This window comes from Cynocephalus volans, chromosome 4 (genome assembly GCF_027409185.1).
Source record: "Cynocephalus volans isolate mCynVol1 chromosome 4, mCynVol1.pri, whole genome shotgun sequence".
NCBI classification, from domain to species: Eukaryota; Metazoa; Chordata; class Mammalia; order Dermoptera; family Cynocephalidae; genus Cynocephalus; species Cynocephalus volans.
In genome coordinates this window covers 98,757,061-98,780,669 of record NC_084463.1, presented here as the reverse complement: position 1 = coordinate 98,780,669, position 23,609 = coordinate 98,757,061, and the positions used below count along the sequence as shown (strand labels likewise).

The 23,609-nt window shown below is 33.9% G+C and overlaps 1 protein-coding gene across 2 annotated transcripts in view; it reads left to right on the top strand.

Annotated features, from left to right (window-relative positions):
- UVRAG (UV radiation resistance associated) overlaps positions 1–23,609 on the top strand; it is a 303,565-nt gene that overhangs the window by 184,653 nt on the left and 95,303 nt on the right. For both annotated transcript variants that reach the window (XM_063093326.1, XM_063093327.1), the window contains exons 11-12: positions 635–695; positions 7,954–8,119. In XM_063093326.1, coding sequence (XP_062949396.1) covers positions 635–695; positions 7,954–8,119 — 227 coding nt within the window. The remainder of the gene's footprint in view (positions 1–634; positions 696–7,953; positions 8,120–23,609) is intronic.

The window sequence follows — 23,609 nt, the reverse complement described above, 5'->3', positions numbered from 1 at the left end:
TCTTTTTACTTAACCAAATTATCCACTACCACCATTTCTGACACATGCATGTAGATACATGTGAACTGCTTAAAAAATATAACTGCTAATTAATTTATATTTATTAGTGTTACTTAAGGTAATCCTGGGATAATTGTCAAGATGTTGTTTTTGAACCTAGTTTCTTAGAATAGTTGCAAAAAATAAAACTTCAATAAAATTGATTAGAATTCTTTTTTAGAGAACTGAGTCTGCTGAATTTGATAGTTTTGTTTTTAATGAAAAGCAATTTAAAAGATTAATTTTCAAAGAAGAAAGCTAATAGAATTTGAGTTTGCCCACAGAATCTTGTGAAATCATTTCTAGAAATGAATTAGCCAAAGGATATTTTTATGATGATAATTTTACATGGCCCTTTTTTGGACATGTTTTAAATGTTTTTATTATAGAAAATTCAAGTATATATAAATGTAGGGAGAGTGGTATAATGAATCACCATGTACCCATCATCCAGCTTCTATATGATAATATTTCAAGTTTAGGACAATATTGTTTTTGAATCAACACTGACCTGCTGAATTCTTTGAGATTTGACTGAGTTTTTTTTGCCTTATATATAAATAGAATTAAATTCATTATTTGATTAAATTCACAGAATGAGCATAAGGATTACTTTGTATGCAGTGTCAAGTTGCCTAATTCTGAGGACTTCCAAGGTATTTTATTACTTTTTTACTTCTAAAGATTTGGTGTATATAGTATATGTGAATAGAGTTGTCTTGAAATGTTGGTTGCCTAGCACTTTATGCAGAGGGATTTTTGACCTTCTAACCTTTTTCAACTGCAGTTATGTAGAGTCAAATTCCCTGATGGGAAACATAACAATATTTGGTCTAATCCTGAAAAAACAATTATTTAACCTTGTATTTGAAATTTAAAAGAAAATAGTTTTTAAATGGACTTAAGCAAATCAGGTAGTAGGGTTCTTAAGAGTACTAATAATCTCCCTATCCTTTTGGTTTGATCTTCATGAAAAATTTGTGTGTAGTTGGGAGCATAGGAACAGCAAAAATTAATCCGTTCCGTTGTTTTTTAGGAGGTCATATTCCTGCAGAGCCGAAAAGTATTTGAAAATTTAATTTTGTGACATTCCCACTACCACGGGTCTAATGTATTGTGTTCTCATTTCTCTCCTCTTTCAATTTAAAAAATTATATTAAAGGTATTAAAGAATGTGATTCAAAGCAATTCCTATATTTTAAAATCTTTTATTTTTGCTAATCTCTTAACTTGTTTTCTTTGGCATATCAGTAAAGAGATTATTTTTACTGTTAGCAAAGTGGGTTCTTTTCCCTTACAGCCTGAACAATGCTTTGAGGCCTACTAAATATCTGTATAGATTATTCTCAAAGCTAGCATATTACGTATTTGGGAAGATATTATTCAAGAAGAGAGCATTACTAGTTTTGATCAGGACTTTCTTCCATTTTCTTACAAAAGAAACTATTGTTATTCGTGGTCCTTTAACATTTAAGACTATTTTAATTAATTACCCCCGTTGGCCCATAGTTGGGACATAATATAAGGAGAGTGATAAACCAGGAGATGGACAACCTCTGTTCAAGTCCTGGTTTCCCTTCTATAAATGATGCAATTTGGAGCAACTTGAGTTGATTTTCTAATCAACAGTATGATATTAATTTACCTGTTGTACATGATTGTTGTGAAATTGAGGTATACCAGTATCTGTAAAAGCATGAGATTTTGCCTTGTCTTTCATCTTCATGAAAGCAAACCAAGGAAACCTGTAAGGAAAGTGGTATTCGGTGACTTGCTCAAGACCATGAAGCTTGGTAATGATCTAGCTGAGATTTGTCTGGTTTCCATTGCATGATGCTCCCTCAAATCTCTAAGTCACAAAAATGTGCTCTGGTGTTAATTTTAGGCAAAGTTGTGGTGTCATGAAGCCAAAGGCTCATCATTTACCTCATTCATTCACTTAATAGCATATTGAGTACTTGAGCCCTAAGCCAGGTTCCTGAGATACAGAGCATTCACTCATTGAAAAAATATTTATTGAACACCTGTTTGCCAGGAATTGTACTGAGTTTTGAAAATATAATGATGAATAAAGCAAAACATGTTCTGTCCTTTAATGGAGAGTATAGCCTATTGAGGATATCAGCCAATAAACAAGAAAATAAGTAATTAGCAAGTATTTAATAAGAGAATATGCTATCATAGAGAATTGGGAACATACTTTAGGTAAAGCAGTCAGAGAAGACCTCTCTGAGGAGAAACATTTAACAGAAAATTTGAAGGCTGAAAGGAGCCAACTATGCTACATCTGGGGAAGAGCATTCCTAGGAGAGGGGGCAGCAAGTACAGAAGTCACGATAGAGGAAGAATGGGCATGGCATATCTGAAAAAATTATGGTTGGGGGTATGGGAGAAAAGACCTGTATTTTGGATAAATTACTTGAACTTAATTTCTTTACCTGTAAAATGAGCGAATATCTATATCTCTAATTCATTGTGATGATTGAATGAGATAACATTTGAAAGGGCTTTTCATATGTAGAAGGTATTCAAGAAATGTAAATGGAATTAGTTACAAAGGAGAGAGGAAGGAAATGAAGGAAAGGAGAGAAAGAAGGTAAGACAGAAAAGATCAGACCAGACCTGAGTGGCATGGTGAGCAAGGGAAGAGTTACACTCGAGGAGGTAGGAGAGGGCAGCCAGGACCTTGAGGCCACTGTAAAGAGTTTATATTTTATTCTCGGTGAAGTGGGAAATACCTGAAGGGCTTCAATGAGGGGGATGGCACAAGCTGAGTTATGCTTTTAGAAGCCATTCTGGCTGATAAATACAGACTGATTTGAAAGGAGACAGTAAAGGAAGCAGGAGCATTGGTAGTGGTGAGCTGTTGCTTCAGTCCACTCTGGGATATTTCTTGATTCTATTTTTGTTTTCCTTGAAGTGTCTTGTTTCATAGTTTTTCATAGCTTTTAAACTTATCTACACTTAGATGCCCAGCAAACTGAATACATTCTCCCTACCCTTTAAAAAATTTAGTGTAGTTGCTGAAAACAGAAATGGGAGATCAAATGAAATAGATATTTAATTTTACTCAGGTCCTGTTTACTCCCTATGGCCTCTAGGAATCAGAAGTTTTAAGAAGCACGTATGGTAGTATTGGACATTAAAAATCTCATGTTAGCATTCTGCAAAGCACTTCCATGTACTAACTGTTTTGAATGCCCTGTGTATGTCGTCTATAGTGCCTGGTGCTGAGAGTATGTATAGATTGATCCTACCTTAGTGAGATTGCAGTCCAGCTGAGGGCATCAGATTTGTAATCATGCCAATCAAGAAATATTTGTTGAATTCGTACTCTGTGTCAGGCACTTAGAAGTTTATACAAGGTGCAGGGGACTCAACAAAGTGGGAATAATCAGTTCTATAAGGAAGGGATCAAGAAAACCTTTATAGAGAAGATGATGCCTGTGCTGTCTTAAAGATGAAATGGTGTTCCTCTGTTGGAAAAAGAGTAGGAGGACATTTTAGGTTGGGTGAGTAAAAATATGGAACATGGAACATCATGCATGATGTTATCACATTTATTACTTTAATTCTTAAAACTGTGAGAATTCCTTCTGTGAGGAAAGGAATTACCCCAATTTTTTTAAAGACAGGAAAATTGAGGCTGAGAGATTAGTTAATTTTTCCAAGGACTCATACTAGCCAGTGATAAAGTTAACGTTATCCCTGGTCTGCCTGATTCTAAGGTCCATATTCCTGTCATGTTGCAGTTTTCTTCTTTGCTTTGAATAATAACCTCTTCTAAACCTCTGACAACTTTTTAGTATTCTATAACAGCTGCCTTCCGGGAGAGACTCTAGTGAAGAAATTGCAAACTGGTTATGCTATGATATTCATGAGACTGCTGGGATAGACTTTACAATGCATGGGTTGATAGTTGTTTGGGAAACTTCTTAGTGGCACAACATTTATTGTGCTTTTCTAAATGGGTAAGTTACTGTTAGAGTATGCCAAAGAGACCTGGACACAATGGGAGAAAATTGTCCAGTGAAGGGTGATCATCTGAGTTCCACTGACTGAGAAATTTAGCTTTTTAAAAAAAATATTTGTGCGTGTATGTTTTTAAGTAATCCGTGACACGAGAGCCTTTTGTGGTAATGAGACCCAGATTTCCTTCTGTGTCTGTATCCCTTTATGCAGGCATGATTTCTTGGAAAGGAGAGTCCATATGTCAAACAGTGTCTCATTGAAAACATGGAATGATTCCATAGATGCTGTGGCAGTGATTAGAGTCTTAAATATTTTGTCCTGTCTGGATCAGTGGGTGCTTGGTTCCTTAACAAATCAGCTGCCTCAGTGATTGGGAGGCAGGATGGTAAGAGCTTTTAGATCACTTATTGTACTTGGATGCATTTGAATATTAATAGTTTGTCCGACATATAAATCAAAGGAGCATTTGAATTAATTTATAATGTTGTCACGGCCATTGCGTGTTTGTGAGATTTTTGCCTAAAAATTACAGAAAATCTGCAGCCTTGAGTGGCTACGTACTTTTAAACAAATCAGAAATATTTATGAGGAAACTGCAGGTTTTTATTTTGTTTTAAGACCCTTAAAACATTGTTTGAATTAGGATCTTTTTCACATACCTGAGTCATACAGTTCATTCCTGTTCTTCCCTGGACCTTCCATTTCCTCGCTAGCTTCTTCTGACCAACAAAACTATCATCCATGATCTTTTTAACCCCCAGAGCAGCATAAGGAACACAAGCTTCAGCTCTGCATTAGGTGTTAGGGACGTCATTAGTACTTTCTGGAAAAGTACACCCCAGAGAGCTGGGTTTTGGCTTTGGCAGGTAAAAACTCTTTCAGATCTTGGAATGCATGAAACCTTAAACCTTTTGGTTTTTTAACTAAAGTGATTGGCAACAGAATGTGACATCTGAGGTTGCATGGCTTGCAATAGCCATAATTAACCACATGAGCTCACATTTTCCCATTGGAGGTTCAGTGGTCTTGGGTGATGAAAGTGACTTTCCTACCAGGAGGAGGTTTTCCTTTTGAGGGTGTTGGAATACCCTTGGGCCCTGTAATGCTTCACTCGTGGTCCTTTTAAAATGCTTTTTAATATAAAGCTTCAGTATTGAAAACCCAACACCACAGTGTTTAACAATAGTAAGACTGTGATGGAGCACTATGGCCTGGAATGGGAAACAACCTAGGGTTTTTAATAAGTGGAGTGGGGAGTCTTGTGATGGCAGGAATGGTGAGTGTGAACAACCTGTATCAAAGCTGATTTCCAGGATTATTCAATTTTCAGAGTTTGGTATTTCTTTTTGGTTTTTGGTTTCTTTGTATATACTTCTCTTAGAGATGCCTTTTTATCTTTAAATTTAAGGAAAATTGTTTTGTTCATTTGTGGGAGGTGATTTTAGAAGACCAAGTTTTTGTTCTTTTAATAGGAGTATCCATGTAGTCTCAAAATATGCAAATATAATTCTTTAATATTACCCTTTAGTAATATGGAAAAAAATGTGGATGCTTGAGTAGTGAGCATTGGATAGATTTTTTAAAAAACATTCATTTGACCCATTTGGAAGGCTGATTAAGAGACCTTCCGCTGCTTTCTGGAAGTTTTCAAATCCTTTTCTGTCATGTCATATAAGAGAGGAAAAGCTTAGTATAAAGCACGCATAGGAAAGTCCCAATTTAGCATAGTATTATACTTTACTCAAGTACTCTTCTTCTTCTCCTCTCCCTTCAAAGGAAGGATCTTACTGATAGGAGTATTTTCAGTTTTGTAAGCCCTATTCTTTATAGGAAGCAGGATTTAGCAACCTGTGAAGGAACTCACAGTTGCAGCTATGACTCCAGACATCGGTATTTTGGGAGCTGGGGTGTGGACACAATTCTCCCACTAATTCCATTACTCACAGTTTTCACCTGTATGGTTTTGACCAAGCCACTTATACCACCTGGACCTCATTTTCTCATCTGTGTGTCCATAGTGTCAGTCTCAATGATTTCTAAAGTTTCTCCTAGCTCTAATATTATATGATGATAAATTTATAATGTAATGAATTTATAATGTAAAGTATTTTTAGTCCCCAAGGTAGTATGATATACAGATTTCCTCAGGAGTATAGTAGTACTCAAGTACCTTGAGTGGGACTGGGACAAGGGGACATGGTCTCTAAAAATAATTAGGCTTCTAATTAGTTACGGCATGACTCAGTCATCGGTTGAAATGAACTCTGATTTTTTTCCATGAGTTTGTTTTCAGAGAACAGTATACATTAGTTGAGAAGCCCATTTTCTATCAAGCACTATACAAGTCATTGAGGACTCACAGACTTTGTATGTGTTCTTTGCCTGTACTAGAAAAGTGTGAAGCAACTAAGGTGGCACATGTGTGTCATATGCTTGGTACATTCTAGGCTCCCAAGGTTAAAAAAAAAAAGAAAAAAACTGTTATATATTCATTTTTTAACAGTAAAGCTCTGAGACTGTATGGTAGAGTGGAGGATTTGGTGTCGGGCCAACCTGTTTACTAGCTCTATTACTTTGGACAGGTTCCTTAATCTCTTTGAGCCTTAGTTTCTTTATCTGTAAAATGAATGAAGTACCATTAAAAATGTGCCCAGTTTAGTAATTGTTGGTGAATGAATGAACTGTTATTTATAAAGTACTACAGACAATTCCAGGCAGAAGAAAAATATATACTAGTAAAAGTTACCTATTTTTATAGAGTGATCAAAGAGAAACCAAAAGTCTTTATGGATTTCAAAGGTAAAGAATTCATTGAGAAATGGATATCTCTAGTGGCATTCCTACCATGAGAAGTGAGTGCTTAGATGGTTAAGTGTAAGTATAAAAGAAGAATGTGAAAAAGTATTATTGATAATTAAGATTAAAGGCACCTTAGAAGTCAGGAAACAGTCAAGCCATGATTATCTCGATCATTTCAGCCCTTCTTCTCTAGCCAGCTGGTGTTTTCCAGATTATGTGTTAAATATTTTAGAGTGTGTGTGTGCATACATGTGTGCACGTGCATGTATGCACTTTTTAAAGTATTTTAGGAATACTATATACCAAGGAGTTACTTTTTTATTCCTCTTGGGGGAAGTTAACTTTCTGTAGCATTACTCTCAATTCTGAGTACCTGAATCATCATTTCTCATTTGAAAGGTAGTGGCAGAAATCTGGATGATGAGTTTAAAAATATAATTATTTGTGGCTTTTTAAAAGCTAGATGCTTATTTTTGACTCTAAGATACATGCGTTTTTTTCCCCCAGTAGTTGCTTCCACCTGAATTGCATAAATAGGATGGTGTATGAACAGTGTGGTTTTTGGCCTTTTGCTTTTACTATTTAAAATGTTTCTCCCCCTTATCCCATGTTAAACTTCACAGACTTATTTATGTATGCAGCACTGTCTTTTTCAATATCAGGAACATACCCCATAAAGATGTATTATGCTATTTCACTCTACTTCTGAATTAATAATGTTGTACAATAGTACAACTATATCACCTAGAAAGTTGTTAATGAATGAAATGTATAATGGTTATATAGTACGTTATATTTAAACCTCATGTAATAGACTCAAGTATTATATTCCCCCTTTAAAAATGCTAGGAAAGAAAGTAGTGGATATTTGGGCACACTAAGAACTCTTGCTTAAGACATACATGCACGCGCACACACACGTTAATCTCATCCATTAATTATTGGGAAATGGTTATAAATGTAGTTAGTAGGTCAAATCTTAAGTCATTAATGTGTTTAAATTTTTATAAAATTCATATAATTTACATAAGTGATTAATATTTTATATAACATTTTAATAAGATCTCATTTGAAATTGATTTGTTTACTCATAGCTACATTTATAAGGTAAATAGTTGTTCTCCTCTGCTTTTGAATTTACAGCAAAAGATGATGGAAGCATTGCTGTTGCCCTTGGTTACACTGCACATTTGGTCTCCATGATTTCATTTTTCCTACAAGTGCCCCTCAGATATCCTATAATTCATAAGGGGTCTAGATCAACAATCAAAGATAATATCAATGACAAGCTGACTGAAAAGGAGAGAGAGTAAGTGTCTTTTTTTATACTTTTAAGATCAAGCCAGTATGAAACATAACATCTATTAAAAATATAAAATGTGATGTAAATTTTGGCAACTTTTATATAACCTTTGTAAAGTGTTCATTTCTTTTAAATTGAGTGCAGTTATTCATTTAGATTTCAAAGCTTCAATCCCTGTACTTCCAAAAATTGCTAATGATAGCAAAATTGACTTATTTAAGTTTAACTTACTTTCCTTTTACTTTTGTGAGGACAAGTGTCATATGCTCTGCAAATATTCATGTAGTACCTATTGCCTGCCACTAACAAATGAAATGGTTAAAAGATTGTCAGAGAGCCAACCAGGAAAAGGATAAAAAGTTTAACATGAGATTGAACATAGCTGAAAAGTGGGTTAGTGAACTGGAAGATAGGTCAAAAGAAATATCCTGACCAAACTACAAAGAACAAAAGAGATGGAATGTAGAGAAAAGTGCTAGACATATGTAGGACTCAATACAAATGTCTACTGTATACATAATTGCACTCACAGAGAGGGTGGAAAGAGCATGGGTTAAACACAATATTTTAAGAGATAATGACAGAATTTTTCAAACTTAACAAAAGACATCAAGCTACAAATTAAAGAAGCACTAAATATAAAACAGAATAATTATAAGGAAAAATACCTAGGGAAATTTAAATAGCTGAAAATCAAAGGCAGTGAAAATATTAAAAGCAGCTAGAAAAAAAGACATGTTAGCATCAAAAGATTTATAATAACACTGAGAGCTGACTTCTCAATAGAAACAATGGAAGCCAGAAGGTAATGCAATGACATTTTAAAGCACTGAAAGAAAATAACTGCCAGCTTAGAATTCTATACCAAGTGAAAATATCTCTCAAAAGTAAGGACATTCACAAAGACGTTTCAGACCATCAAAGCTGATAAAATTCATTTCAGTAGACTACACTGAAGGAAATAATAAAGGCAGAATAAAAATAATTTCACACAGAAACATGGAAATGCAAGAAGGAACAAAGAAAGGATAAATATCAGTATATCTAAATTAATTTTGACTAGAAAGGAAATAATAATGTCTTATTAAATATAAAATACATAATAAAATATATGTAGGATGATAATTTGTGATTCTAACACAAAAGGTGGGAAGGGGCAAATGGAATTGAAGTGCTCTAAGTTCCCACATTGTCTAGAAAGTAGTAAAGATACTAATTTGTATTAGACTCGACCACACCCCCCTTCCCTCCTTCCTCTTCCTTCTACCTTCTCCCCCTAACCCCCAACTGCTCTGCAACAGCACCTTAGAATGTAAATAATAATAATAAATAAATAAACTAATTTATATTAGACTCTCATAAATGAAGGATGCATGTTGTAATCTCATAAGCACTAAGAGTTGTTTTATATAAGCAAAAAATTAATAAGGTGAAAAATGGAAAAAATTAAAAATACTTGATTTACTTAAAGGAAGGTAAGAAAAGAAAGGAAAATGAACATTAAATAACTGGAACAAACAGAAAACAAACAGTAAGTTTGCCTAAACTTATCCTGTAATTACCTCAAGTGTAAATGGTATTAATCTTCTTAAAAATATTGTTATACTGAATAGGAAACTAAACTCGTTCTGCTTTCAAGAGACACGTCAAATATAAGGACACAGAAATATTGAAAGTAAAAGAGTGTATAAAGATATATCATGCAAATATTATCCACATGAGAGCTAATATAACTATACTAATGTCAAAGTGATGTATTACATTGATTTTCATGTGTTAAATCACCCTTGCATTCCTGAGAGAATCCCACTTGGTCACGGTACACCTTTATTATAATCCTTATAATACTGCTGTTAGATTCAGTTTGTTAGTATTTCATTGAGGATTTTTGCATCTATATTTATAAAAGACACTCATGCCACATAATGATGTTTCAGTCAACCACGGACCACGTGTAAGACATAAGATTATAATGAAGCTGAAAAATTCCTGTCACCTAGTGACACTGTAGCCATCATAACATCATAACATGATACATTATGTGTTTGTGGTGATGCTGGTGTAAACAAATCCACCATTTAAAACAAAATCTTTTATACCATATTTTTAATGTACCTTTTCTGTGTTTAGATATGTTTAGATACACAAATTCTTACCACTGTGTTACAGTTGCCTACAGTATTCAGTACAGTAATATGCTGTACAGCTTTGTAGCCTGGGAACAATAGGTATAGAGCCTAGGTATGTAGTAGACTAAACCATCTAGGTTTGTGTAAGAACTCTATGATGTTCACACAACGATGAAATCGCCTAATGATGCATTTCTCAGAACTTAGCCCTGTTATTAAGTGATACATGACAGTATTGGACTGTAGTTTTCTTTTCTTATGATGTTTTTGTCTGGCTTTGATGTCAGGATAATACTGGCCTCATAAAATGAATTAGGAAGTGTTCTTTCTTTTTTTATTTTTTTGGCAGAGTTTGATGATTTCTGTTAATTCTTCCATTTGGGTTCACCAGTTGAGCCATCTGGTCCTGGACTTTTCTTTGTTGGAAAGTTTTTAAATCACTGATTCAATTTCTTTACTTATTATTAAACATCTATATTTTCTGTATATCCATGGAATATTTTTTCCATCTTTTCACTTTGAACCTATTTGTATCTTTGGATTTAAAGTGAGTCTCTTCTAGGCAGCATATAGTTGAGGCATGCTTTTTTTATCTATTCTGGCAAGTGCTGCCTTTTGATTAGTGTTTAATCCACTTAATGTAATTACTGGTATGGAAGGACTTCTGTCAATTTGCTATTTGTTTTTTTGTACAAGAATACATCAAAAAGTTTTGTGGAAAAATATAATTAAAAGATAATACAAATCTTTCCATGAACTTTTTGAAGTACCCTCATGTGTCTTTTTTTTTTTTTTCTTTTTACCCTTTTTTTCCCTTTTGCCTCATTTCCTCCATTATTGCCTTCTTTTGTGCTTAATTGAATTTTTTTTTTTTTTTTTGTAGTTTACCGTTTTGATTCCCTTCTCATTTTCTTTTCTGTATATTTTCAAGATATTTTTTAGTGGTTACCATGAGGATTACAATTAACATCCTATATTTATAACAATCCAGCTTGAACTGATACCAACTTGGCTTCAACAGTATATAAAAATTCTGCTCCTATATGCCTGTCTCCCCCTGCCTTATGTTTTTACTGTCACAAATTACATCTTTGTACATTGTGTACCCATAATACTGTCTTTTTTATTTATGTGTGTAGTTACCTTTACTGGATATCTTTATTTCTTTGTACAGCTTCAAGTTACTGTCTAGTGTTCTTAATTTTAAGTGCCTTAGCCTTCACTTCTTGCTTGCGCTTATTGTAGTGATCAGCCAGAAGAGAAAGCTTAGTGTCTTCTCAGGTCTTTTCTGAGCACGATCCTGTTCTGGGTATATGCGTAGCTTCTAAATTCCTCAATTTTCTTGGACACTTTTAAATGCCCTAATTTTTCAAAGAAACTCTCCAGTTTTCCACTCAGGCTTTAGACAATCTGTTGTAAATTTCAGCTGTAATCTTTTGCCCCAGATGGCTGTGGGTTGGTTGGTTGCCTTACAACTTGAACAATGTTAGCTGCTTTTTAGCTTTGAATGAGCAAAACAAAATCTTTCAGGTAGCCCCCAGCCGAGTTAGAACAGACAAACTCAAATTATTTTAGAATAAGGTCTGCTCTGCTCCCTCAAGAATCAAGGATCAGACCCCACACCAAGAATTCAGGCTGCTGTCTGTAACACCACTGCCAAACTGCGGGGGAGGGTAGGGCCAGGATAAGTAAAAAATGCTGCAAAGCTTTCCTCCTGATTTTGAGTTTCCTTTTTCTTTCTCTTAAAAAATTTTTTAAAAATTTTAACTTATACATTGTAATTGTACATTCTTAATCTGATATTTTGATACATGTATATGTTGTTTCATTTTTCTTGATTTAACATTCTTTGACTGTTTTCCAGAATCTTGACAAAGTTGATGATGTCAATTTTTGCTTGATTCTTTTCATGTTTCTCTGAAGGGATGGGCCCTTGGATCTACCTACTCCACCATTTTGGCTGATGTCATTTGGTTTGTTTAATGGTAAAAACATTACTTATGAGGCTGAAGGAACGCCACTGAAGATGTTTAGCAAGAGCGAATACTATGAGCAGATATGCACTTAAGAAAGATCACCTTGTAGTTTCCTAGAGAATGACCTCCCCCCTCCCAACTTACCCTGGGTTCCGTATTGTTAAAATTAAGTTTCCAAATTTTTATCAAATTTTTACATGATAATCTGACTTAAAATATTAATTATGTGGGAAAATCACTTTGGGAGCTTGAGGAAGGGGTGTCCCTTGAAATGGTAAATATTCTTCACTTTAATTTGTGAACATGTGGCTTAACATGTGGACAACACCAGTTAGTATACCCCAGCATGAGTACCATCAGTGATTCGTTTATTGATTGATTGATTTTCTTAAGCAATCTGGGAAGGCCAGCTAGATTTAAATGATTATGTTACCCGTTTTTTCTTTGGCAGTCAGGGAAACCAAAGGAGTTGCATTTTTGTAAATGAATTTTATATTCTACCTCTATCTTCCACCTTTTGCTGAAGCACATGGCATTTTGTTGATTCTAATATACACTTTGTTTTGTTTTGTTTTGTTTTTTTGGTGGCTGGCTAGCACAGGGATCAAACCCTGGACCTTGGTGTTATCAGCACCATGCTCTAGTCAACTGAGCTGACTGGCCAGCCCTAATAAACACATTTTTAACATTTTAATATCGCTAAAAGTGAGGTGCATCTTGCAATTAGTAGCATGCCATATTATGGATGATAGTATTTATCTTAGTGTTATATAACTTAATGATGCATTTACAATTGATGCTATCTTAGATTTTATGAACTATTAAGTGTTTTTGCTGGTTTTATGCATTTTGTAAAGTACTTCAAATCTTTTTTGGAACAACATAGATATATAAACATATAAATAGAAATACATGTATTGATTTTGCTTGTTGATTGAATCAACCTCATTTATTCTTAGCTCAGATCACTGATACAGAGATTAGTTTTCTTTTCTCCTGAATTTTCAATTTTAATGTCAATATTTCCAGGGTATTAGATGGAATCAGGTCTTCATGGGAGATGGAAAATAGGAATTAAATGACTCATAAGACAAATTATACTTAATTTAACAGGCCTAGGAATTCTCAGCCTCTGCCCTCTGATTATCTTCCTCATCTGGCTATTGGCACATGAGATGTTAGAGTTCAAAGCCCTATTTAGCTGGTTTTGCTGGGGAAAAAAAAAAAAACTATTTCTTTTCTTTGTCTGGCCTATTTGAAACATGGGTCTGGACCGATGGCTTGCCTAAACCATTACTTATGCACCTGAACACTGTAAAGGGAAACTCTGAAATTTTTGCTGCATTTCACTGTGAGGCTCAGACCACAAAACATGAAGGAATGTCATCAGAGTCCAGCCGCAGTGTCCTCCCAAACCCCACTTCACTCACCGAGGACTGAAAAGTAGGTTTTAAAGTGATTTTTGAAATGAAATTTATTAGTCATTGTTATAGTGCTACTTAACTGTCTGGTAGATAATACATTCAGAATGGATTAGTGAAACAATTATCGACCTAGGACCTAGCCCTCAGATAATGTCTGAAGTTGTTCGTTTTATTCTAAGAGAAATAGGGAGTGGTGTAATTGGCAGGCACTTTTGAAACTTCCTGGCTTGTCCATGATGACAAGACTTTTACAAATCTCTAAAAGATGGTCAGCTATTTTTCTGTAGTGGAATTATTGGAACCTAGAGAAATGTTAATGCTGTTTTTTTTCCCATTTCCTTAATTTTTTGTACTTAAGTTCATTTCTATGGAAGATTTTGACTAAAACTCCAAGAGATACCCTTTTTACCTGATTGATTTTGATTTTTTAGAGACAGAATTTCTAAAGTACAAAGAAATTGCTATGTCTCCAAAATCAGATAATATTGGGCAAGGATCATAGTCATTGCACGTGGATCTGATTTTCATGAGAGTGGAATGGTCTGTTTTAATGATCTACCACCTTTTTTGTGACCAGGTTCATAAGGTGATTGTGTATCCTTATGTATAAAAAAGGGGCTGGACAGAAGGCTCTCAAGTCTTGTGACTTGAGTCTTTTATTTTTCCGGCAGCCACATAGGCAGGACTAGAGGTTTATGGAGCTTCTCCTTCAGCATAACTAGGTTGTATTTTTCCAGGAGTGAAGAGACAAAGGAATTTGCAGAGTAGCAGAGAGCAGACTGATTCCTTATCTCTGTATTCCCTCAGCCTACCTCTTGACCTGGCAATATGGGCTTGTTAAATGAATGAGAATTTTTTCGGTGGCATCTTTTTGAAGAAATTAGAATACTTTGAACTTTTTTTGTATAAGTAATAAATTTTCTGTAGAAGTAATGACTGACTGGCACCTGGGATTTCATTGATATAAAGCTTATATTGAAAACATAAATGAAAATTCCAGCACTCTAGTTTTCAGACTGCTATAATTCTGACTCCTCATTTTTATTATTACCTGCTTCAGGCATTCTTAAACACCTGTTGACAACATCTTATATTAAGAATTATAGATCCCTTTCCATAAAAATTCTCAGCTTCTGTTTGTTAATCAAACTTTTTTAATTCAGAGAATTCAGAAATGATTGCTGTTTTCACTAAATTAGCATCTGTTTGCTTTCATGGCATCCAATTAAATCTGATGGCCTCCTTCCAGAAGTAAGAGATTTTCACATTGTACTTAGACTTATGTGCTGTGGCTTTAATTTTTACCTTGTCTACTTTGTATCCTGTAAATTAGAACATTTCTTATAACCTTTCACCTTCATTTTATTATAGGTTGTTGCTCAGATACTGGCATTTAGAGCATTCAATAGACCCAGACTCTAAACCTTTAAACTGAATAATGTAGTGACTTGAGGCGGTGTAAAAGGGTGAACCAAATGCTTTGGTTTTGTGTTTTTCCTTGCTGTGCGACTTAAAAGTATAATCAAACAAATATTTTTCAGCGTAACTAATATTAATGAAATAAATGAAATTATTAGTTCTTTTTATTTTCCACTTGATTGCAGGAATTTGACCTAAGTTGAGAAATATCTGTTCATGTGAAAATTTTCCCAAATGTCTGCAGTTCTACTCTATTGTAATTACCTAATGGTATACCATGGAACAGAAATAAAGATGAAAAAAGTATCCATGAAGAATTGTAGACTTACTGTGTTTTAGTACCAGGCAAAATATTAATACATCATTTGATTGAACCCTTCATTTCACAAATGGAGAAAAAACTTGAAAAATGAAGTGAGATCATACAAATTAACTGAGCATTCACTTTGATAACGGCCCGCTGCAGAAAGGCAAGTCCAGAATATGGAGTGCTGATTGTAAATATTGTACAGTACTTTTAAAACAAACATGTAGGAGGTGGAAGAAGTATATTTATCAGAATGGGTCTGTATTTGAAACTGAACTATCCCCTTTCCTGATGTGGGGAAAGCCCTCGCCTGAAAAATGCCATGACATGGAATCCCTGTATGTTAAGCATAGTAGTCACTATGTTAAGTTCTCACTGAAAATGTTAGTTATTTAAGTCACCTTTATCAGTTGGTTCACTTGACGTTTGTTTTATTTCTAAAAGGTACAAGGCAGAATGTGTCTCTTTCCTTCTCTCTTGCCTCAAATTGTTTAAATTTGGCATCCCACTGAGAGAGGAGAAGTGTGGAAAATGAGTCAAAAGTAATTCTACAACTATTCCATCATTGACACTGGAAGCATATTGTTCGGTGTGTTGTTTTTAATTAAGTGTGCTTTTATTAAATTTTGTTTTTTATTTCCAATTAGTTAAGGTTTGGAGTCGTGTTGGCTTCTTCTTATCTCCGAGTGACTATGGCAACGTTCTTCACTCTAAGTTTTGATTCTCCTGGTATAATACCTATGCCACTAGATAGTTATAAGGATTAAATGAAGCACAGTGCTTGACATACACAAGATGCTTCACAAAATTTTGCAGCTATTATTATGTATACTTTGAGCTTTGCAACAGGAATTCTAGGCAGCCACATAAGTTTTTATTAATTCTAGGTGCTAGAAGGAAGGATGGGCCTAAGAAAAGATTGAGAAAAAGAATGCAACCCACTGGCAAAGTACTGTATTTCCTTTTGTAACAATGCTTTGAGGTACATCATATTTAAATCAATGATGTAAATACAGAGGACCAGTGAATGCAGGGGTAAAAACAGGTTGTAGGTCTGAAGGCTTGTCTCTTTTACTTCAAATAGGTAGGTAGTTTACAGCTTACAATCCACTAAGGAGTCAAGTAAGTATCTGTGTCTTGAAAGCTCTCAGTTAGTGAATGCCGAAGGAATGTAGGGCATGTTCAAACTTAATAGTTCCCAGCCTGGCCCACTACTTACTTTTTCAGCCTCATCCCCAGTTGCCTCCCAGTTCATAACCTATGCTTCAGTCAAACTGAACAATGAGGTGTTTTCCATACACATCACAGTAATTGTAATTGTGCAACTATTTCATTGCTGACACTGGAAGTATAATGTTGTGTATGTTGTTTTTAATTATTTCCTACCTTGGTAGTCATTGTCCATTCTATTCTATTTATTTGGAATGCCTTTCCTAGCCATCTCTAGAATCAACATTGTGGTTGTGCATAAAGCCCTTCCCTTATTACCTAAAACATTCCTTGTGAGCTCTTTCTTGATTTCCCATTTTTTGGTGTAGTCTCACAATCTTTTGTAGTTCTATGAACAATTCTGTATAGTATCTCAGAAATTAAGTGCTTTTATGTGTACTCTCATTTAATTTTATCAGCATCCCAGCTCAGTGATACAAGTTGCGTATTCAAGTTATTTATCTTATTCTTGTCTGAAATATTTTCAGTGTAGAAACTGTATCTTATTCAGGATTAAACTTCTTCCATGCCTTGCAGAGAGCCTTGTATTGTGTAGACACTCAATAAATATTTCTTGAATTGAATTAGTAGAGCAAAAGGGATGTTCAGTCTTTGCAAATGCTATTAGGTAATCTGACACTCCACACTGTGGCCCAAAGTTTTAACTCTAGATGCTCTGGCCAGGACAATCATTATTTCATAGAGTCTCTTAGGACCATGGCCAAGCTATTAACTTCTGTGCTTATTGTAACCCAAGACACAGGCAGCAGGCTGGTGGGGTTGTGTTCATGAGTGAGAGCAAAGATCATGTTTTAAAATGAGGAATCCCCATGGAAATACAGGCAGGAGAGATCAACAAAATAAAAATGCAGAAGGTGGTTTCTGGGTGAGACAGGAAATGAACACCTTGTGAAGATTAGGCATTCCACTGAGAAAGGGGAAATGTGGAAAATGAGTCAAAAGTAATTGTGCAACTATTTCATTGCTGACACTGGAAGTATATTGTTGTGTATGATGTTGTTTTTAATGAAGTGTGCTTTTATAGTGCTGATGTTATTATCTGGATGAGGAAGTCTTCTCTAGTATTATTGTCATCTCAGCTTTCTGCAACCAACTAAATTAAAGTACAGTAATCTAATGGGACAATGGGATAAGAAAGAAAACCAGATGACTCTGACATGTGACCCCCAACCTGAACTTATTGCTTTTCTGGTTTGCAGTATACTTAAATCAGAATAGAGGTTCAGTGTAATTCTTGGGAGGGGGGGATAATATATTTAGTTAATAGTGGGCTATGTCATGAGTTAAATATTGTTACATTATTAGAAGATGTGAGGTCAGTGTTTCTCATCAAGACGTTTCCAGATCATCAGTGAGCTCTCTAGGTAGTCCATGGACTGGCTTTTTGCAATCTGTTAGTATTTATCATATGACAGCATAAATGCTTTGGGTGCTAATATGAGTGAATTAATCATTTACTTTAATAAGTAAGATTTTATTAATGTTACATGGAAAGCAGCACTGTTCTTTCCTTTAATTCTTGTATATTTGGGCTTTTGGTAGGCAAAGAATGGGGGAGATGAAGATAATTATATCATGCCAGAGAGTTTGCAGGAGGTAATTTGTGGAATATTTTGGTTTTCTGAAAAAATAAATGGATGTAAAGAGTAAAAATTATTTTTAGGTAGATGTGAAGTTATTTTAACTTCCCAAAGCATCTCATTTTAATAGTTCTGTAGACAATGTTCTTTCTTTCTTTTTTTTTTTTTAACATTTATTTTATTTATTTATTTTGGGGGGCTGGCCTGTAAGGGGATCTGAACCCTTGACCTTGGTATTACAAGGCTGTGCTCTAACCAACTGTGCTAACTGGCTAGCCTGTAGACAATTTTCTAAAGATAACAACATTTATGTCCTGATAATAGTATCACTATAAAACAAATTTATTTCACTCTTTATACAGATAATTCTAATTGCTAGATATTTATATCTCTCTCCTACATGATTTACAATTAATAGAAATGATCACCAAAAGTAACTTCTTAATTAGATTAAATGATCAATTAGTTTTACTAGTCCTTTTTCTTCTCTAATTCCTTGAAAATGGAAAACTGATATGATATTTAATTCACATACAGTTAAGTCACAAGAGAGTTAAATTTATAAGAGGGTTATATCACAAGAGAGTCAACTGTGTATTGAGGACTAGTATATGCTGGTCACTGCATAAGATGCTGGTGTTAGGTAAAATAACTTGGCTGCTGAACTGGCATCAGGGATGGACAGCAAGTCAGCAGACACTCATTCTTAGCCTCATAAGGGCCATATTAGAGATCAGTACAGGGTTGGGTTAGAGGTAGACAGCAAAGGCATGCGATATCCTCTAAACATCGGAGCTGCTGAATATGGAATAGGATTAGGAGCTGTCCAAGAAATGGCTAGGAGAAACAGCAGGACATGTACACTGGCACAAAACAGATATTGCACTTTTCCATTGACCAAAGCTACCAATTTCTCACCCTGCCTTGTAAGTGAATATACTTTAAACTGTTCAGCCATTTACTTTTAGGCATAGAAAAAAAGAGGAATTAATTTATAATGTAATCTTTAAGTAAAAATTAAATTACTTTAAAAAGATTATTAGCTTTAAGTGGTTAATATCAAAATATATTTATTCAAAGCACAAGAATATATCTTTAAAGTGTTTGGGGTCACTGATTATAATATATGACTAATTTGACTTAAACATATAGTCGCTTCCTCATATAACTATCTAATAGAGATAAACAATTTTGACTTTTAAATAGTAATAATTGTGTATTCTAACTTGGGAAAGGACAAAACACTGCCTTCTCATTTCACTCTTCTGAAAAAAGTTTGGCATCAGATACACACCTTGAACCAGTTTACTTCACCTCTCTAGCCATAGAACACTCATCTTAGAAACAAAAATAATGCCCTCACAGAAATGTGGAGAATATAAAAGGGAATTTGTATAAAATGACCTTTGCATATAATAGTCACTCAATAAATACTTGTACACTGAATAAATCAACATAGTAGTTACAACATTAATTTTTTCCCTTCTAGTTGAATGTATTGATCTTATTTCATTACAGCAGAAATGAGACTCATAGGTTTTAGAATTTGAAAAATCTTTGGCTTTGAATTTGGAAAGAATTTCTTAAATATATCACAGAAATACACAAACCATAATATGAGAAATGATCTGTAAGTTTTATTTCATTTAAGAAAAAAAAACTTGCTTATAGCAAAAAACATAAACAGAATGAAATGGCAAGCCACAGATCAGGAGAAAATAATTTGTAGCATATCGATTAACCAAAGGTCAGTATCTAGAGTGATTTTTGTAAGTGAAAGATAATAACAGTAAGTAAAAGAGCAATCAAGCTAATAGAGATATGAACATAGCATACTCTTATAAAGAAGCTGTTACAGAAGAACAAACCCTAAATATCTAATAACATAAGAAAAATACTCCTCCTCACTAGTGATTAGGAAAATGCAAATTAAAACCAGAAGAAGATACCATTTTATATCCATCAAACTGGCAAAAATTAGAATGTCTGTTTAGTACCATATTTAGTGAGCATACAAAGAGGAAAAAGAGCTCATCTTTTGCTGTGAGAATTTCAATTAGTTTATCTGTTTCAGAGAGCAATTTAACAATACATTTAATCTGCACAACCCTATTAATCTAACAACCCCACTCCTGGTTATATACTAGACCCTTGAATAGCTTTTACATATATGCATCCTGCAAATATTTATTGCATTGATATATATTATATAGTTATTTAAACAAATTATTTCTTTGTTACTTCTGTTCTTCTGTTTTGGAATTTCTTACAATTATATTGCTAATATTTAATTTTTAAAAATGCCTCAGTCCTTTTGTACCGTTCCTTTTAGAGTCTCCATTTCTGTGCAACATTATTTTCTCTAAATTTTTTTTAAAGCTACTTTCTTTAAGGCTGGGATACCTGTTTCTCTGTATGTAGCTTCTCCTGCCTTTCTCATGATTAACATAAGGTTGATGTGGGGTGTTTACTTTTTCATCATAATTCATATTATTTTCACACACCAGTTCTTGTTCTTGATTGGTTTTAAATTTATAGTAGCAGTTCCCCATATTTCCTTTTGTGCAAAGATTGTGTTAATAATGCCTAGAATTTTGAGTGCCACTCATTTATATTATTGGAAACCTTTTAAAAAGACTTACAAAAGAATTAATTCCTCCTATGATGCTTGTTAGTAAGTCCCATTAATATAAATCATGGCTCCCAGGTTCATGATGTAGAGTCTAGTGATGAAATACTAGAAGTGTTAACTCTAGTTAGTTACAGGAATTTACTGTTGTAAGTTAATTAAACACACCAATAAGCAACTGAAGCATTTTGTCATTTTAATTTATGTAAATATAAAGTTGGTAAGCTCATGAGAAGTGGCAAGTCTCTTGGAGTTTGACTGACACCTATATTTAAACTGTTAAATGTGTACATGACGAATTTATTGAGACAACTTGTGTGTAAGATATTCCATACAGGGAATATTTATTTTTGAGTATGAAGTGCATAATTTTGTCATTCCCAGCTTTAAAAAATTAGTTACTAGAGGAAAACTTTTTAAAAACTACTTCCTAATATTGAATTTGCTGAGTAATATTCTGAGTGAGAGATACAATAACTTTTTATTATTTTCTTGTTTCTGTATTTGTGGTTTCTGCATAAATCACAAAATGGCAGGCTGGTAAATTGATTGAAAAGTAATTTGGCAAATAGCATGTTATTTTTCCCTCAGAGATTTTTAAGCAAAAATGATATTCCCTTCTAGGAAGATGCAGGTTGGTCACATTAATTGAAAGAAATTTCTCTTCCATTTTGTGTTATTTTTATTGGACTTCCCAGTATGCATTTTGGAATAGACTTAACTCAATTTTGTATTCTTAAATTCTAATTCAAAACCAAGGGACATAGTATCAAAATTATAAATGCACAAATGAATCTGTTCACCTGTTTATTTATTCAAATGTTTAGTTAGTACATATTATGTGACAGACATTGTTCTAGGTCTTTGTGATATAATATTGAGCAATAACAACAATTTAAGGTATGTTTTCTCTTTAAAAGAAAATCAGTTCTGTAAATACTGCTGACTATCTCCCATATGAATATACTAGATGTTTATATGGAACAGACTAAGAAAGTGAGCATATTATCTAAGCTTATTATCGAATTTCAGGGATAATGAAATCACCTTGGTTCATGTCTTACTCAGAAATACTCCTTTCTTTACCTGGCATGCCCTTGTCTCATGAACACATTCCAAGATTCATTAGGTATCCCTAGGGATGGAAAGAAGTACAATCTGATTTAGAGCAGAGAAAAATTAAGTTGGTTTTTAGGTGTTTAGGGAAGAGTTTCAATTGTCAACTTGTCATTAAGTGTAAAGGCCTAATAATTAACTAGAAAGTACTTTTTTAAATTTTAGAACCAATTTAGAGATTACTTTGCTCACAATATCTATTTAGTGTTTACTGCTCACTCCCTGCAAATATATAATAAATCAGGACCTATTTGACAAGACTGAAGTAGAGGAATGAATAGTAAGTATTGTCCAATGAACTAAAAGCTTAAAATATTGCATTAGAATTCCAGTGGTTCATTGTTATGGGTTTCACACATGGGTGTGCATAAAAGAAGTTATAGGATATGGAGAATGATTAATAGATATCAGCATATACCTAATAGGAATTCTAGGAATAAAGATTAGAGGGAATGGAAAGGAAGAAATATTCAAAAAATAACGGCCGAACTAAAAAATAGAAAAAGCAGGGGAGTGCTGGCTAGTTAGCTTAGTTGGTGAGAACACAGCCTTATAACACCAAGGTCACAGATTTGGATCCCTGTACTGACCAGCTGCCAAAAAATTAATTAATTAAAAATTTTTTAAAAAGAAAAGTTCTGAAAATATTAAAAACAAAAAAAAGGTGACAGATACAGTAGAGACTGAAAAATCATAAGAACATACTGTGAACAATTTTTAAAAAGTAGGTGGAATAGCCTTTTAAAAATAAATATAAAATAAGAAAATTCATTGAAAAAGAAATGGGAAAACTGAATAGAATCTGTTTCCAGAGTGTGGTAGAATTGATATCTTGACCAACACTGAAATTGCTGGGCAAAATATTTTTTAATCCATTAGTTAACTGGGTGATGGCAAGAACCTAGAGAGAGATGGTGAGCACTACAGCTAGCTTTTGTTTAAAGGCATTTAACAAACTGAATATATATGAATTTGATAAAACAACCCAAACAGAACAATAGGAAAAACAAAAGTTATAGACAATCTTATTTATGGACATAAAGGCAAAAATACAAAATAAAATGTATGCAAACTGAATCCAGCAATTCAGGAATGAGTCAATGGCTCAACATTCAAAAAGCTTTCAACATAATTCACTCATTAACAGAGTAAAAGAAATATCACATGGTCATTTCAATAAATAAATAAAATTAAATACTTATTTAGAAAGGCATCATGAGTTTTGATTGGGGCCATAAACTCTGGAACCACGTGGACTGAGTTTGAATCCAGACTGTTATATTATATGGTAGGCAGAATTTGAAACAGCACCGAAGAGTACCACTATCCTGGTATACATGTCATGTATAATTCCTTCCCCTTTGTTGTGGGCAGGACTTGTGAATGTACAATCGGCCCTCTGTGTATCTGGGATCTGCATCTGTGGATTCAACCAACCATAGATTAGAAATATTAAAAAGGGATTGGACAGTTAGCTCAGTTGGTTAGAGCACAGCCTTATAACACCGAGGTCATGGGTTTGGATCCCCATACCAGCCAGCCTCTCATCCCCCAAAATAATAATAAAACATATTTTAAAAATTATAATATAACAACTATTTACATAGCATTTACATTGTATTACATGTTATAAATAATCTAGAGTTGATTTAAAGTATATGGGAGCATATGTGTAGGTTATATGCA